This window comes from Talpa europaea (assembly GCF_964194135.1).
Source record: "Talpa europaea genome assembly, chromosome: 3".
NCBI classification, from domain to species: Eukaryota; Metazoa; Chordata; class Mammalia; order Eulipotyphla; family Talpidae; genus Talpa; species Talpa europaea.
In genome coordinates, this window is record NC_140069.1 from 62,253,074 (window position 1) to 62,268,282 (window position 15,209).

At 38.7% G+C, this 15,209-nt stretch overlaps 1 protein-coding gene across 1 annotated transcript in view; it reads right to left on the minus strand.

The window, feature by feature from the left end:
• Positions 1-15,209, minus strand: part of RP1 (RP1 axonemal microtubule associated) — a gene marked incomplete at its 3' end in the record, with an annotated part of 246,194 nt that overhangs the window by 132,976 nt on the left and 98,009 nt on the right. Inside the window, exon 7 of the mRNA XM_084230564.1 lies at positions 3,883-3,961. Within this exon, the coding sequence (XP_084086690.1) occupies positions 3,883-3,961 (79 nt within the window). The remainder of the gene's footprint in view (positions 1-3,882; positions 3,962-15,209) is intronic.

The window sequence follows — 15,209 nt, forward strand, 5'->3', positions numbered from 1 at the left end:
TGGACTAATGAGGAGATCAAAGAAGAAATTAAAAATTTTTTTGAATTGAACGACAAGGAAGACACCAATATCCTAAATGTATGGGATGCAGCAAAAGCAGTAATAAGAGGAAAATATATAGCAATAGAAGCTCACATCAAGAAACAAGAAAGAACTCAAAGAAACAACCTAATCTCGAAGCTCAAAGATCTAGAAAAAGAACAATAAAAAACCCCCAAAACCAGTAGAAGAAAAGAAATAATAAAAACCAAAGCAGAAATAAATGAAATTGAAACTAAAAAAACAATCCAAAAGATCAATGAAACCAAGAGCTGGTTCTTTGAAAAAATCAATAAAATAGACAAACCCCTAGCCAGGCTCACAAAGGAAAAAAGGGAGAAAGCACAAATAAACAGGATCATCAATGAAAGAGGAGAAATCACAACGGACACAGCAGAAATCAAAAGAATAATCAGAAACTACTATGAACAGTTATATGGAAACAAGTTCAACAATCTAGAGGAGATGGACAAATTCCTACAACTCTACAATCACCCAAACACCTAGATAAAGAAGAAATAGAACACCTAAACAGACCAATTACAATTAGCGAAATTGAAATGGTAATCAAAAACCTCCCCAAAAACAAAAGCCCAGGACCTGATGGATTTACAAATGAATTCTACCAAAGATTCAGAGACGAATTAGTGCCTATCCTTCACAAACTCTTCCAAAAAATTGAGAAGGAAGGGACAATACCAAACACGTTTTATGAAGCCAACATTACACTAATACCAAAACCGAACAAGGACAACACAAAAAAGGAAAACTACAGGCCAATCTCCTTAATGAACACTGATGCAAAAATCCTCAATAAAATTTTAGCTATCAGAATCCAACAATGTATCCATAAGATAATTCACCACGACCAAGTAGGATTCATTCCAGGGACACAAGGATGGTTTAACATCCAAAAATCAATCAACGTTATCCAACACATCAACAAAAAGAAATATAAAAACCATATGATAATATCAATAGATGCTGAGAAAGCTTTCGACAAAGTGCAACACCCATTCATGATAAAAGCCCTTGAAATTCTTGGGATACAAGGAACATACCTCAACATCATAAAGGCCATCTATGACAAGCCAACAGCCAGTATCATTCTCAATGGTGAAAAGCTGAAAGCAATTCCATTAAGATCTGGAACAAGACAAGGATGTCCACTCTCACCACTGCTTTTCAATATAATACTGGAAGTCCTAGCCAGGGCAATAAGACAAGAGAAAGACATCCAAGGAATCCAAATATGAAAAGAAGAAGTCAAACTATCACTATTTGCAGACGATATGATATTATACATAGAGAACCCCAAAAACTCCACAGAAAAGCTAATTCAACTCATCAATCAGTTCAGTAAAGTGGCAGGATACAAAATCAACACGCAAAAGTCAGTTGCCTTCCTATACACAAACAATAAATCTGAAGAAGAAGAAATCAAAAAAACCATCCCTTTTGTTATTGAAACAAATAAATTCAAATATTTGGGAATAAATCTAACAAAAGAGGTAAAGGACCTATACAAAGAAAACTATAAAACACTGTTAAAAGAAATAGAAGAAGACACAAAGAAATGGAGAGACATCCCCTGCTCATGGATTGGAAGAATAAACATTATTAAAATGGCCATCCTTCCAAAACATTATTAAAATGGCCATCCTTCCAAAAGCAATATACAGATTCAATGCTATTCAATCAAAATTTCAATGTCATTCTTCAAAGAAATAGAACAATTATTGATGAAATTCATATGGAATCACAAAAAACCCCGAATAGCCAAAGCTCTCCTGAAAAAAAAAGAAGGGAATGGAGGCATCACACTCCCAGACTTCAAACTATACTACAAAGCCATAATCATCAAAATTGCATGGTATTGGAACAAGAACAGACATACAGACCAATGGAATCGAATAGAAAATCCAGAAATAAACCCACAGATTTATGGTCAACTAATCTTTGACAAAGGAGCAAAGACTATGCATTGGAGCAAAGAAAGTTTGTTCAATAAATGGTGCTGGGAAAACTGGGTCGCTACATGCAAAAGAATGAAGCTTGACCACTACCTCACACCATACACAAAAATCAACTCAAAATAGATTAAAGAACTAGACATAAGACCTGAAACCATAAAATATATAGAAGGAAATATAGGCAAAACACTACGTGATTTGCACATCAAAGACATCTTTACAGACACATCACCCAAAGCAGTGATAGTGAAGGCAAAGATAAACAGCTGGGACTACATCAAATTAAAGAGCTTTTGCACAGCAAAAGAGACAATAACAAAAACAAAGAGAAACCCCACCAACTGGGAGAACATTTTTGCACCCAACACTAATGATAAAGGACTGATCACAAAAATCTGCAAAGAGCTGATCAGACTCAACAACAGCAAAGAAAATAATCCAGTCAAAAAATGGGCAGAAGCGCTAAAAAGAAACTTCTCTGAAGAGGAAATGCAAATGGCCAACAGGCATATGAAAAAATGTTCAACATCACTTGTCATCAGGGAAATGCAAATCAAAACTACCATGAGATACCATCTTACACCAGTGAGAATGGCACATATTAAAAAAACTAGCAACAACAAATGTTGGCGAGGGTGTGGAGAAAAAGGAACTCTTCTGCACTGTTGGTGGGAGTGCAAACTGCTCCAACCACTGTGGAGAGCTGTGTGGAGATTTCTGGACCTACTAAACATAGAGCTTCCATATGATCCAGCAATTCCACTCCTAGGTATTTACCCAAAGGACACAGAAACATCAATTCCAAAGAACACCTGCACCCCTATTTTTATAGCAGCACTGTTTACAATAGCTAAGCTTTGGAAACAGCCCAAATGCCCAAAAATAGATGACTGGATCAAGAAGATGTGGTACATATATACCATGGAATATTACTCAGCATTCAAAAAAGATAAACACATGCAATTTGCAGCAACATGGATGGCGCTGGAAGGGATCATGCTCAGCAAAATAAGCCAAAAAGAAAAAGAAAAATACCGGATGGTCTCACTCATAGCAGGAATCTAGAAAACGTAAATAAGGGACCAGGAAAATGAATAACTATAAGAAAGTGAAAATCAAAATCAACAAAAAACTATGAACCAGAGACACTTTTAGGGGGGCCGGAGGGGAGGGATTGGGGTCAGAATGGGGGGGCTGCAATTGTATGGGGAATATAACAATAAAATTTATAAAAAAAAATAAATAAAAAAATAAAAAATAAATAAAATCATCCTGGTAGTTCTTGGTGGACTCAGTGGCAGGCATCCTTGAGTCATCCTTGCACTCACTATCGGAAATACCTGATACAGCACTTTGTACATAGTGGATTCCCAAAAAATTCTTACAAAATTGAATTAATTGACATGCAAGAATTACCTTGACCACATTCATATATCCTTTTACTGTTATACTAGAGCATTTGTCTATTCTGCTTAAGTATAATCTAACTGCCTGTTCAAATGTAACACATTTGACTTAATATGATAGATTTTGGCTCAGACTCTATAAAATGGTCAACTGACAGAAAAATAAGAAGTTGGAATGCTGCCACATGCCTTAGCATATAAACCAAAAATTCCCTCAATATTTATGTATCACTCTTTTTAGCACTCTATGCAGAGCATCCTTGGATAAGCCTATCCCAGTTTGAAGGAAAAATACATATACTTAAAATTTAAAGTATATTTGGCAACACATTTTCATTTAAGATAGTCAATTCTTAGAGAACAGTTTATTACAAGTTTTTCACAATTATTTTCTAGATTTGTATAAGTTTTCACATGAATAGAATGGAATCAAGCTTAAATATCTATCTGTGGAAAATGCTTACCTGGACCAAGCCCGTCATGGCCTATGACAATATGGCATAAATCTCCAAGGTGCACAGCTTCCACAGAGAAGATGTCAGTCTATTCCAAACCAAAAAGAATAGTTAATATAAAACTTGAGTCTGATTCCTAACAATAACAAAAGTAAAAATCAAGATACAATCGAAATGCACTATGGAAAAAATTCAGTTCATATACATATCTATGCAAATTAAAGAAGTAAAGGAAAATCAATAATATTTGTATTTAGAACAAGCTTACAAGTATATCCCATGCCCCTCTCCTCCTAATTTTTCATCATAAAAACATAAATTTGGGAACACTCTACAACTGTTATTATTTAAATAATATTAATAAAATTTAATAAATATCAAATATAATAAATGTTAACATTCATTTAAATACAAAAATTCCTATCTGCCTTACGATGGGGTATTTTTTAATATTTTGGGGTTATTTATATTTGTACTCCAGTGATTTTTGTATTTTGAATATAAATGAAATTGAGGAGTCAGGAGTGGTGAGAGTGGGCATTCTTGTTATGTATTTGATCTTAGAGGAAAATATTTCAGCCCGACACCATTGAGTATGATCCTAGCTGTGTGGTTATCATTCATGACCTTTATTGTGTTCAACATAGTTTTGGAAGTCCTAGCTAGAGCAATTATGCAAGAGAAAAATATAAAAGAAATCAAGACTGAAAAAGAAGCAAAACTATCACTACTTACAGATGACATCATAATATACATAGATACACTTATATTAAGCCTAGATATCGATGCTCATTGGTGAAGATCCTTCCTGTACAAAATCAGCCCCTTAAGACTGGATATTTTCTCAAATGCTCAAATTTCTAGCAAAAACCACATGGCATATAAAGAAAAGGGAAACACATCTAAAGCAAAAGAACAAATTAAAATCCAGAAATCAATGCTTAAGAAACCATTCTATGAATATCTTAAATATGTTCAGTAAGCTAAAGAATAACACATAAGATCAATTAAAAATCAGGACAATGATATAGGAACAAAGCAAGAAAATCAACAAAAAAGAAAGTAATTATAAGAAAGCATGAACAGAAATACTGGAGTAGGTAAACATGTTAAATGAATTGACAAATGTGTTATATAGTATCAACAGCAGAAATGATCAAGCAGAAGAAAGAAACAGTGAAATTAACCATGAGACATTTGCAGTCATCTAAACAGGAGAAAAAAGAAATAAAAATTTTTTAAAACATGAGGAAAGCTTAGAAGACATACAGAGTGCTATCAGAAAAAAAAAAAATCATTGTTGAAGACCAAGAGGTGTACATAGACAGAACGAGGCAAAGATGAAAATTCATACATTGTACAAAAATGAAAAATGATGTAAAAACTATATAAAATATAAATAAATAAATCACTTTCACAGTTTAAAAAATTTTGCAAATAAAAAAGGAAGAAATAATAGTTGAAAACTTACCAATTCTAAGTATAGAAATGTATATATAAATATAGAAGATCCAAGAATTCAAACTAAGATAAATCTAAGGAGAGTCAAACCAAGACGCATTATAATAAAGTAGTTCAAATTTGTAGACAAAGAGAATCTCTTGAAAGCAGAAAAAGAAAAGTGACTTATGATGTGCTAGTGAACTTCTATAAGTTTACAAATAGAACTCCTGAGCAGATGATACAATTTATCAGAAATCTGGATGCAGCAAAAGTTATACTAAGAGGAAAGTTTATAGCAATACAGGCCTATCTCAAGAAACAGGAAATTTCACAAATTAGAAATTTAAGTTTGCATCTAAGGGAACTAGTAAGATAAAACAAAGCAAAAGGTTGGCAGATTGAATGAAATAATAAAAATTAGAGCAGAAATTAATGAAACAGAATTTGAAAAGACAATCTAAAAAAACAATAAAGTCAAGAGCTGGTTCTTTGAAAAGAAAAAAAATTAGATAAACCATTGCCCAAACTCACAAAGAAAAGAGACAAAGTGCACATTAGTAAAATAAGTAGTTACAGAATATTCTATAGACATAAAGGACAGTTGTATTGCAACAAACTGGACAACCTAATAAATACATTCTTAGAAACATACAATATTCCAAAAATGAATCAGAAAGAAATAATAAACCTGCCCACAGTCACTAAGAGCGAGGAAATTGAAATAGTAATCAAAAGTCCCCCTAAAACAAAGGCTTATGATTGGAATTCAGTGCAATCAGTATCAGTATACTGGTGGCATTCTTTAAAAAAATAGGACCCAAAAAATCACAAAATTTATTTCAAACAACAAAAAACCCTGAATAGCAAAATCACTCCCTAGGGGAGATAAATATGAAGATATCACAGCTCCAACTTCAAACTTTAGGGCAAATTGATACTAATTAAAACTATTCGGTATGGACTAAAAAGAGATATGCAGATCAATGTATCAGAATTGAGAATCCAGAAATAAAACCACACACATGGAAAACTTATTTACAACAAAGGGTCAAGAGCTCGCATTGGAGAAAGTCTCTTCAATAAACGGTACTTGGAAAATTTAAAGAATTAAACTAGACTACCATCTCACACCATACACAAAAATTAATTCAAAATGGATTAAGGAGGGAAGAGGAGATGAACATGGAGGTGGGGAAATGCTGCGAGTAAGTCCTCCCATTAAAAAGTTAATAGGGAGAAAAAGCTGCAGGTCCCTGCAAAAACGAGGACATGATATAAACAGGCGACTCTGGCAAACAGCCCGAAGAGAAAAGTTGCCAGAAAAGAGGAATAAAGGAGAGGAAAGCTCAGAACCCTGCTACACTCCCCCAACCACAAAGCCAGCACACTCCAACCAAAAAAAAAAAACAAAAAAACCTAGAACAAACTACAGATCAAGCTGAACTGTAAGTGGAAAGGAACTATTGCAGGCACCGCACCCGGTGAATGGGAACTGTGGAGAACCTTGCGGGAATCTCCACTGAGGTGAGCCAACAGCTCTGGGCTCCATTAGAGGAAGATAAGGACTCACAGAGAGACCTGCAAATAGCCCAAGGCCAGCCAGTAAACTTGTGCTGAAAAGAGGGCACACGCTAAAACCATACATGGATTGCAGCTGCCCAGGCCCCTAGGTCCCTGGGGAGACACGTGGGAACTCTCACTGAGGTGAATGACACTCAAGGGTAATCAATAAACAGGCACCCAGTCACAGAAGCAGGGCACAAAAGGCGCCATATCTGCAGACACTGAACTGGGCTATCGCACACATCCCAGCTATGAGGGCTTTGGAAATGAGACCCCGGACACAAAATTCGGGGCGTGGGAGCCCCATGACACACAGCACAGGGCAGACACAGCACCCTACACAATTGAACCATTCCACGCCACCCCTATTTGGTTCCCCGAAGACCCCCAGGGAAAAAGCACAGCTCTGGAAGGATCCTAGGAAATATCTCTGGCGCCACCTAGTGATCAGAACAAAATCACTAACTTCCTGATAGGTGGAAGCCAGGGTTCCAAAAGCATCCTTGGGCTCTGAGAGAGAGTGGGCCACGCAAACAGGGATAAGAAGGGAAACAAGGTGTGCAGCAAGACCCCATTCTGGAACTGAGAGCCAGGCACAGGATTCCGGGTGTGGGACGTACCATAAGAGTGGGCACTGCAGAGGGGGCGGAGCAACATGGCGGCGAGGAGACGCTGCGAGTAAGATCTCCCATTAAAAAAAGTTAATAGGGAGGAAAAGCGGCAGGTCCCAGTGAGAAATGGGACACGGAAGATAAACGGACGACTCCAGCAAACTGCCCGAAGAAGAAAGTTGCCATAAAAGAGGACGAGAAGGGAGGGAAGCTCAGAACCCTGCTCCCCTCCCCCGCCCACAGAGGCGGCACTCTCCGACCAGCAGAGACGAGGGAAACAACAAACCAAAACGCCCAACAAGAAAAACGGATGCAGCAAGCGGGACTGTGAGTGGAAAGGAACTATTTCAGCCACCACACCCCGTGAACGGGAGCTGAGGCGAACCCTGCAGGATCCACCGCGGAGGTGAGCTCCAGGCGCCATTAAAGAGAGCCCCGCCCACCAGGAGGAGACCAGCACCAGCACACAGCCCCGGCCGCCCGGTAAGCTTGCGCGAAAGCGGTGCTCAGATTGCAGCTGCCCAGGCCCCTGCGCCTGCGACCTAGGCTTGCAGGGACCTAGGCTTGCGGGGAGACGGCGGAGGCCCTCCCTGAGTGAGCAGGAACAAGGCGCCCAGGCAGGGGAGCGGGATTCAAAAGGCGCCATTCCCGCGCCACTGATCTGGGCTACAGCCCCCGTCCTGGAACTGAGGGCTTTGGAACTGAGACCCGGGGCACGAAATTAGGGGCGTGGGTTCCCCACGACGGTGGGGCACAAGGCAGACACAGCACCCCAAAGCCGTTGAGGTGTACCCTACCATCCCCACTCTGCTCCCTGTCCCACGGGGTGGAAAATCAGCTCCCCAAGGGCTCTAGGAGAGATCTCTGGTGCCACCTAGCGACTTGACCCCAGCACAGGCTACTGAAGGAGCTAGTGGCCAGCTGGGGAGTTAGCCCACACTGGGCCCCTTCTGAACAAGTAGTCTGAGCCCACAGGGAGAGCGAGCACCCACAGCCGAGGCAGACCAGGCGCACAGAAGAGTGTGCCTGAGACCAGAAGCGCAGGGAGTGTGTCCCACATCACCATTTTAGAACAGGGACATTTCTTCAGTAAAGACTACCTGCAGAAGGCTTCCTCAGGAGCCAGAGGTGAGCGGGGGAAGTTCGCCCACGCCAGACCCCCTCTGGCCTGCAGTCCAAGCCCAGAGGGGAGCAGGAACCCACCGCCGGGGCAGACCAGGCGCACAGGGGAGTGTGTCCCCACATCGGCATTTTAGAACAGGGACCTTTCTCCAGTAAAGGCTGCTTGAAACTGACAGATGACTCCTGGAAGAACCAGAGGGGAACAGAGAAGCCCACCCAAGATGCCGGCAAGTCCCAACAACACAGTGTCCCAACGCATACGGCAAATTAGAAAACAGACATTAGGGAGGAGAAGAACCACACGCAACCTAGCAACTCTCCAGAGAAAAAGCACACCGCAAAAAGAAAGCCAGCCCCCAGATTGCAACGACAATAACTTGGAAGAATTTCTGAGCCTTCCAGAAAGAGAATTTAAAATTGCCGTGATTAAAAAACTGACAGAAGTCATAAAGGAAAACAATGATAAGGGAAAAATAATCAACGATCAGAAGAATGCAATTGAGTCCCTAGAGAGGGAAAACAATGGTCAGAAGAAAGAAATTGAGTCCCTAAAGAGGGAAGTAAAAGAAATGCAGGAGATCAAAGAATTAATGGAAGAACTAAAGAATTCTGGGAAAAGCAATGAAAGCAGAATAGATGAAATGGAAGAACGAATAAGTAATCTTGAAGACACAGAAATAAAAAGAACCAAAACAGAAAAGGAAAGAGAAGTACGAAGGAAAAAGAATGAAGAAAGACTTCGGGAACTATCTGACTCCATGAGGAAAGGAAATATAAGAGTTATAGGAATACCAGAAGGAGAGGAGAGAGATGTAGGAACAGAGAAAATATTCAAAGAGATAATTGAAGAGAACTTCCCAAATGTGAAGAAGGAGCTGAAAATTGATATACAAGAAGCAAGAAGAACACCAAACTTCCACGACGAAAGGAAAAATACAGCAAGACACATAATAGTAAAGCTCCCAAGAATCCAGGACAAGGAAAAAATAATGAAGCTGGCAAGAGGGAAGAAACAGATAACATTCAAAGGAAAACCAATCAGGCTGACATCAGACTTCTCCGAAGAAACACTACGGGCAAGGAGAGAGTGGAGGGACATAGTCAACAGACTCCAAGAAAACAGATGCCAACCAAGAATACTCTATCCCGCAAAGCTCTCCTTCCTCTTTGAAGAAAGAATATGGACCTTCCCAGACAAACAGAAACTCCGGAATTTCATTGCAACTAAACCCCCACTCCAAAAAATACTACAAGGAGTCCTAAAGCCAGAACCTCAGAGCGACGAATAACAATGAAAGAAGGCCAAAAAAAAAAAAAGTTATTAAAAGAATAAATAAAATCAAAGGAAAGGAAAGACAAACACAATGGCAAATACAGATGTTAACATATCAATATTAACTCTAAATGTAAATGGACTAAACTCTTCAATAAAAAGACACAGAGTTGCAGCCTGGATTAAGAAACAAAACCCAACCTTTTGCTGTCTCCAGGAAACACATTTAGCTACAAAAGATAAAAATAGGCTCAAAGTTAAAGGATGGAAAACAATCCTACAAGCAAATGGACCAAAAAAGAAAGCAGGAACAGCTATACTTATATCAGATAAAACAGATTTCAAACTCAAAAAGATAAAAAGAGACCCCAATGGTCACTACATTATGATCAAGGGGACAATATTTCAAGAAGAAATAACACTCATTAACATATACTCACCAAACGAAGGAGCACCAAAATATATCAGACAACTGTTGTCCTCTCTGAAAACAGACATCAGAGAAAACACATACGTAGTGGGAGACTTCAACACACCACTATCAACAATGGATAGATCAACAAGACAAAAAATAAGTGAAGAAACCAAAGCTCTAAATAAAGACCTAGAGCAATGGGGCTTAACAGACATCTATAGAACACTAAACCCCAAAAAAACGGAGTACACATTTTTCTCAAGCGCACACGGATCATTCTCCAGGATCGATCACATACTGGGGCACAAGACAAACATCAACAGATACACCAAGATTGAAATCATATCAACCATCTTTTCTGACCATGAAGGCATCAAACTAGAAATAAACCATAAAAAGAAGGCAAGGAACTTTCCTACCTCATGGAGATTAAAAACCACACTACTGGAAGACCATTGGACTAATGAGGAGATCAAAGAAGAAATTAAAAAATTTTTTGAATTGAATGACAAGGAGGACACCAATATCCTAAATGTATGGGATGCAGCAAAAGCAGTAATAAGAGGAAAATATATAGCAATAGAAGCTCACATCAAGAAACAAGAAAGAACGCAAAGAAACAACCTAATCTCGAAGCTCAAAGATCTAGAAAAAGAACAACAAAAAAACCCCAAAACCAGTAGAAGAAAAGAAATAATAAAAACCAAAGCAGAAATAAATGAAATTGAAACTAAAAAAACAATCCAAAAGATCAATGAAACCAAGAGCTGGTTCTTTGAAAAAATCAATAAAATAGACAAACCCCTAGCCAGGCTCACAAAGGAAAAAAGGGAGAAAGCACAAATAAACAGGATCATCAATGAAAGAGGAGAAATCACAACGGACACAGCAGAAATCAAAAGAATAATCAGTAACTACTATGAACAGTTATATGGAAACAAGTTTAACAATCTAGAGGAGATGGACAAATTCCTACAACTCTACAATCACCCAAAGCTAGATAAAGAAGAAATAGAACACCTAAACAGACCAATTACAATTAGCGAAATTGAAATGGTAATCAAAAACCTCCCCAAAAACAAAAGCCCAGGACCTGATGGATTTACAAATGAATTCTACCAAACATTCAGAGACGAATTAGTGCCTATCCTTCACAAACTCTTCCAAAAAATTGAGAAGGAAGGGACAATACCAAACACATTCTATGAAGCCAACATTACACTAATACCAAAACCGAACAAGGACAACACAAAAAAGGAAAACTACAGGCCAATCTCCCTAATGAACACTGATGCAAAAATCCTCAATAAAATTTTAGCTATCAGAATCCAACAATGTATCCATAAGATAATTCACCACGACCAAGTTGGATTCATTCCAGGGGCACAAGGATGGTTTAACATCCGAAAATCAATCAACGTTATCCAACACATCAACAAAAAGAAATATAAAAACCATATGATAATATCAATAGATGATGAGAAATCTTTCGACAAAGTGCAACACCCATTCATGATAAAAGCCCTTGAAATTCTTGGGATACAAGGAACATACCTCAACATCATAAAGGCCATCTATGACAAGCCAACAGCCAGTATCATTCTCAATGGTGAAAAGCTGAAAGCAATTCCATTAAGATCTGGAACAAGACAAGGATGTCCACTCTCACCATTGCTTTTCAATATAATACTGGAAGTCCTAGCCAGGGCAATAAGACAAGAGAAAGACATCCAAGGAATCCAAATAGGAAAAGAAGAAGTCAAACTATCACTATTTGCAGACGATATGATATTATACATAGAGAACCCCAAAAACTCCACAGAAAAGCTAATTCAACTCATCAATCAGTTCAGTAAAGTGGCAGGATACAAAATCAACACGCAAAAGTCAGTAGCCTTCCTATACACAAACAATAAATCTGAAGAAGAAGAAATCAAAAAGACCATCCCTTTTGTTATTGAAACAAAAAAAATCAAATATTTGGGAATAAATCTAACAAAAGAGGTAAAGGACCTATACAAAGAAAACTATAAAACACTGTTAAAAGAAATAGAAGAAGACACAAAGAAATGGAGAGACATCCCCTGCTCATGGATTGGAAGAATAAACATTATTAAAATGGCCATCCTTCCAAAAGCAATATACAGTTTCAATGATATTCCAATCAAAATTTCAATGTCATTCTTCAAAGAAATAGAACAATTATTGATGAAATTCATATGGAATCACAAAAAACCCCGAATAGCCAAAGCTCTCCTGAAAAAAAAAGAAGGGAATGGAGGCATCAGAATCCCAGACTTCAAACTATACTACAAAGCCATAATCATCAAAACTGCATGGTATTGGAACAAGAACAGACATACAGACCAATGGAATCGAATAGAAAATCCAGAAATAAACCCACAGATTTATGGTCAACTAATCTTTGACAAAGGAGCAAAGACTATGCATTGGAGCAAAGAAAGTTTGTTTAATAAATGCTGCTGGGAAAACTGGGTCGCTACATGCAAAAGAATGAAGCTTGACCACCACCTCACACCATACACAAAAATCAACTCAAAATGGATTAAAGAACTAGACATAAGACCTGAAACCATAAAATATATAGAAGGAAATACAGGCGAAACACTACGTGATTTGCACATCAAAGACATCTTTACAGACACATCACCCAAAGCAGTGATAGTGAAGGCAAAGATAAACAGCTGGGACTATATCAAATTAAAGAGCTTTTGCACAGCAAAAGAGACAATAACAAAAACAAAGAGAAACCCCACCGACTGGGAGAACATTTTTGCACACAACACTAATGATAAAGGACTGATCACAAAAATCTGCAAAGAGCTGATGAGACTCAACAACAACAAAGAAAATAATCCAGTCAAAAAATGGGCAGAAGAGCTTAAAAGAAACTTCTCTGAAGAGGAAATGCAAATGGCCAACAGGCATATGAAAAAATGTTCAACATCACTTGTCATCAGGGAAATGCAAATCAAAACTACCATGAGATACCATCTTACACCAGTGAGAATGGCACATATTAAAAAAACTAGCAACAACAAATGTTGGCGAGGGTGTGGAGAAAAAGGAACTCTTCTGCACTGTTGGTGGGAGTGCAAACTGGTCCAACCACTGTGGAAAGCTGTGTGGAGATTTCTGGACCTACTAAACATAGAGCTTCCATATGATCCAGCAATTCCACTCCTAGGTATTTACCCAAATGACACAGAAACATCAATTCCAAAGAAAACCTGCACCCCTATGTTTATAGCAGCACTGTTTACAATAGCTAAGCTTTGGAAACAACCCAAATGCCCAAAAATAGATGACTGGATCAAGAAGATGTGGTACATATATACCATGGAATATTACTCAGCATTCAAAAAAGATAAACACATGCAATTTGCTGCAACATGGATGGCGCTGGAAGGGATCATGCTCAGCGAAATAAGCCAAAAAGAAAAAGAAAAATACCGGATGGTCTCACTCATAGCAGGAATCTAGAAAACTTAAATAAGGGACCAGGAAAATGAATAACTATAAGAAAGTGAAAATCAAAATCAACAAAAAACTATGAACCAGAGACACTTTTAGGGGGGCGGGGGCGGGAGGGGAGGGATTGGGGTCAGAATGGGGGGCTGCAATTGTATGGGGAATATAACAATAAAATTTATAAAAAAAAAAAAAAAGAGTGGGCACTGCACAGTGTGACAGCCATTGTTTTGGATCTGAGACCCTGAGATTGAGAACTAGAGCGCAGAATTCAAGGCACGGAATCCAAACAGCAGCGGGCACAGCACTGTGTGAACACAAGGCAGACATAGCACCCAGCATGAGCAATAGCCCCTGTGTCGAGGTGCTCCCTTCCCCCCCTCCATTTCTCAGAGAACTACAGGGGGGAAAGCACAGGTCAAGTACAGGTCTCTAGCGCCACTTACTGACCAGAGCAAAATCACCAACTAGCTGATGCCTGCTGGACCTGAGTAAATACAGAGGAAGGGAACTGTAAGAGACAGTGCCCAGCAACACAGCCACAGAATCAACACCCTGGTGGAGTGTTGGCCTATCAGTGCTGGTCTCAGTCTGGTAAACAGTTTACAACACCCCTGAAGGAGCACTCCAAAGAGATGCCTGCCAACACCAGTGGCACAATGATCCAACACACAGAACAAATTAGAAAGCAAACAGCAGGGAGAAGGAAAAATACAAGTAACCAAGCAAGCCCGCAGGAGAAGGACACAACACAAAAAGAAAATCAGTCACCAGAGATCAACAAGATGGAAGAACTTCTCTGCCTGTCAGATAGAGAATTAATAATCATCATGATTAAAAAGTATGAGATGACACAAACAATTAATGAACTGAAGAACAAAAATGAGACCTTAAGAAAGGAAATGGGTACCCCATGGCAGCTGAGCAGGAGCAGGGTGAGCCCGGGAAGGGAAAGATGGAATTAGAAGATCATGTGATATTGGAGTAGGAGGATTTTTCTTAGTGACTTTAGGATGCGGGTTCCATTGTAGGTATAACTATTGCAAAACAAAGAATCCAGGAAATAATTGCCAGAGAATGAATTAAAAATAAGATTTTATATGAAAGTACCCACTTTGATCCTGAAAGAAAACAAACCAATGGCAACAGCAGCAGCTGAGCAATCTCAGGCATAGAACACCCAAATACAATGGAAGTCAGTGTGAAAAAAGATGAGAGCAACTATAAAAAACCTATCTTTTATGTACCATAAAGCCTTCAATCAAGTAAAAAAAAAAAAAAGGAAATGAAAGAAAAGGAGGAGACTAAAACATTACTGGAGGAGACAAAGAGCTCTTGGAAAAGCACTGAAAACAGGACTAAGGAAATGTAAGAACAGATCTGTACTCTTGAAGATACAGAAATAGAAAGAAACAAA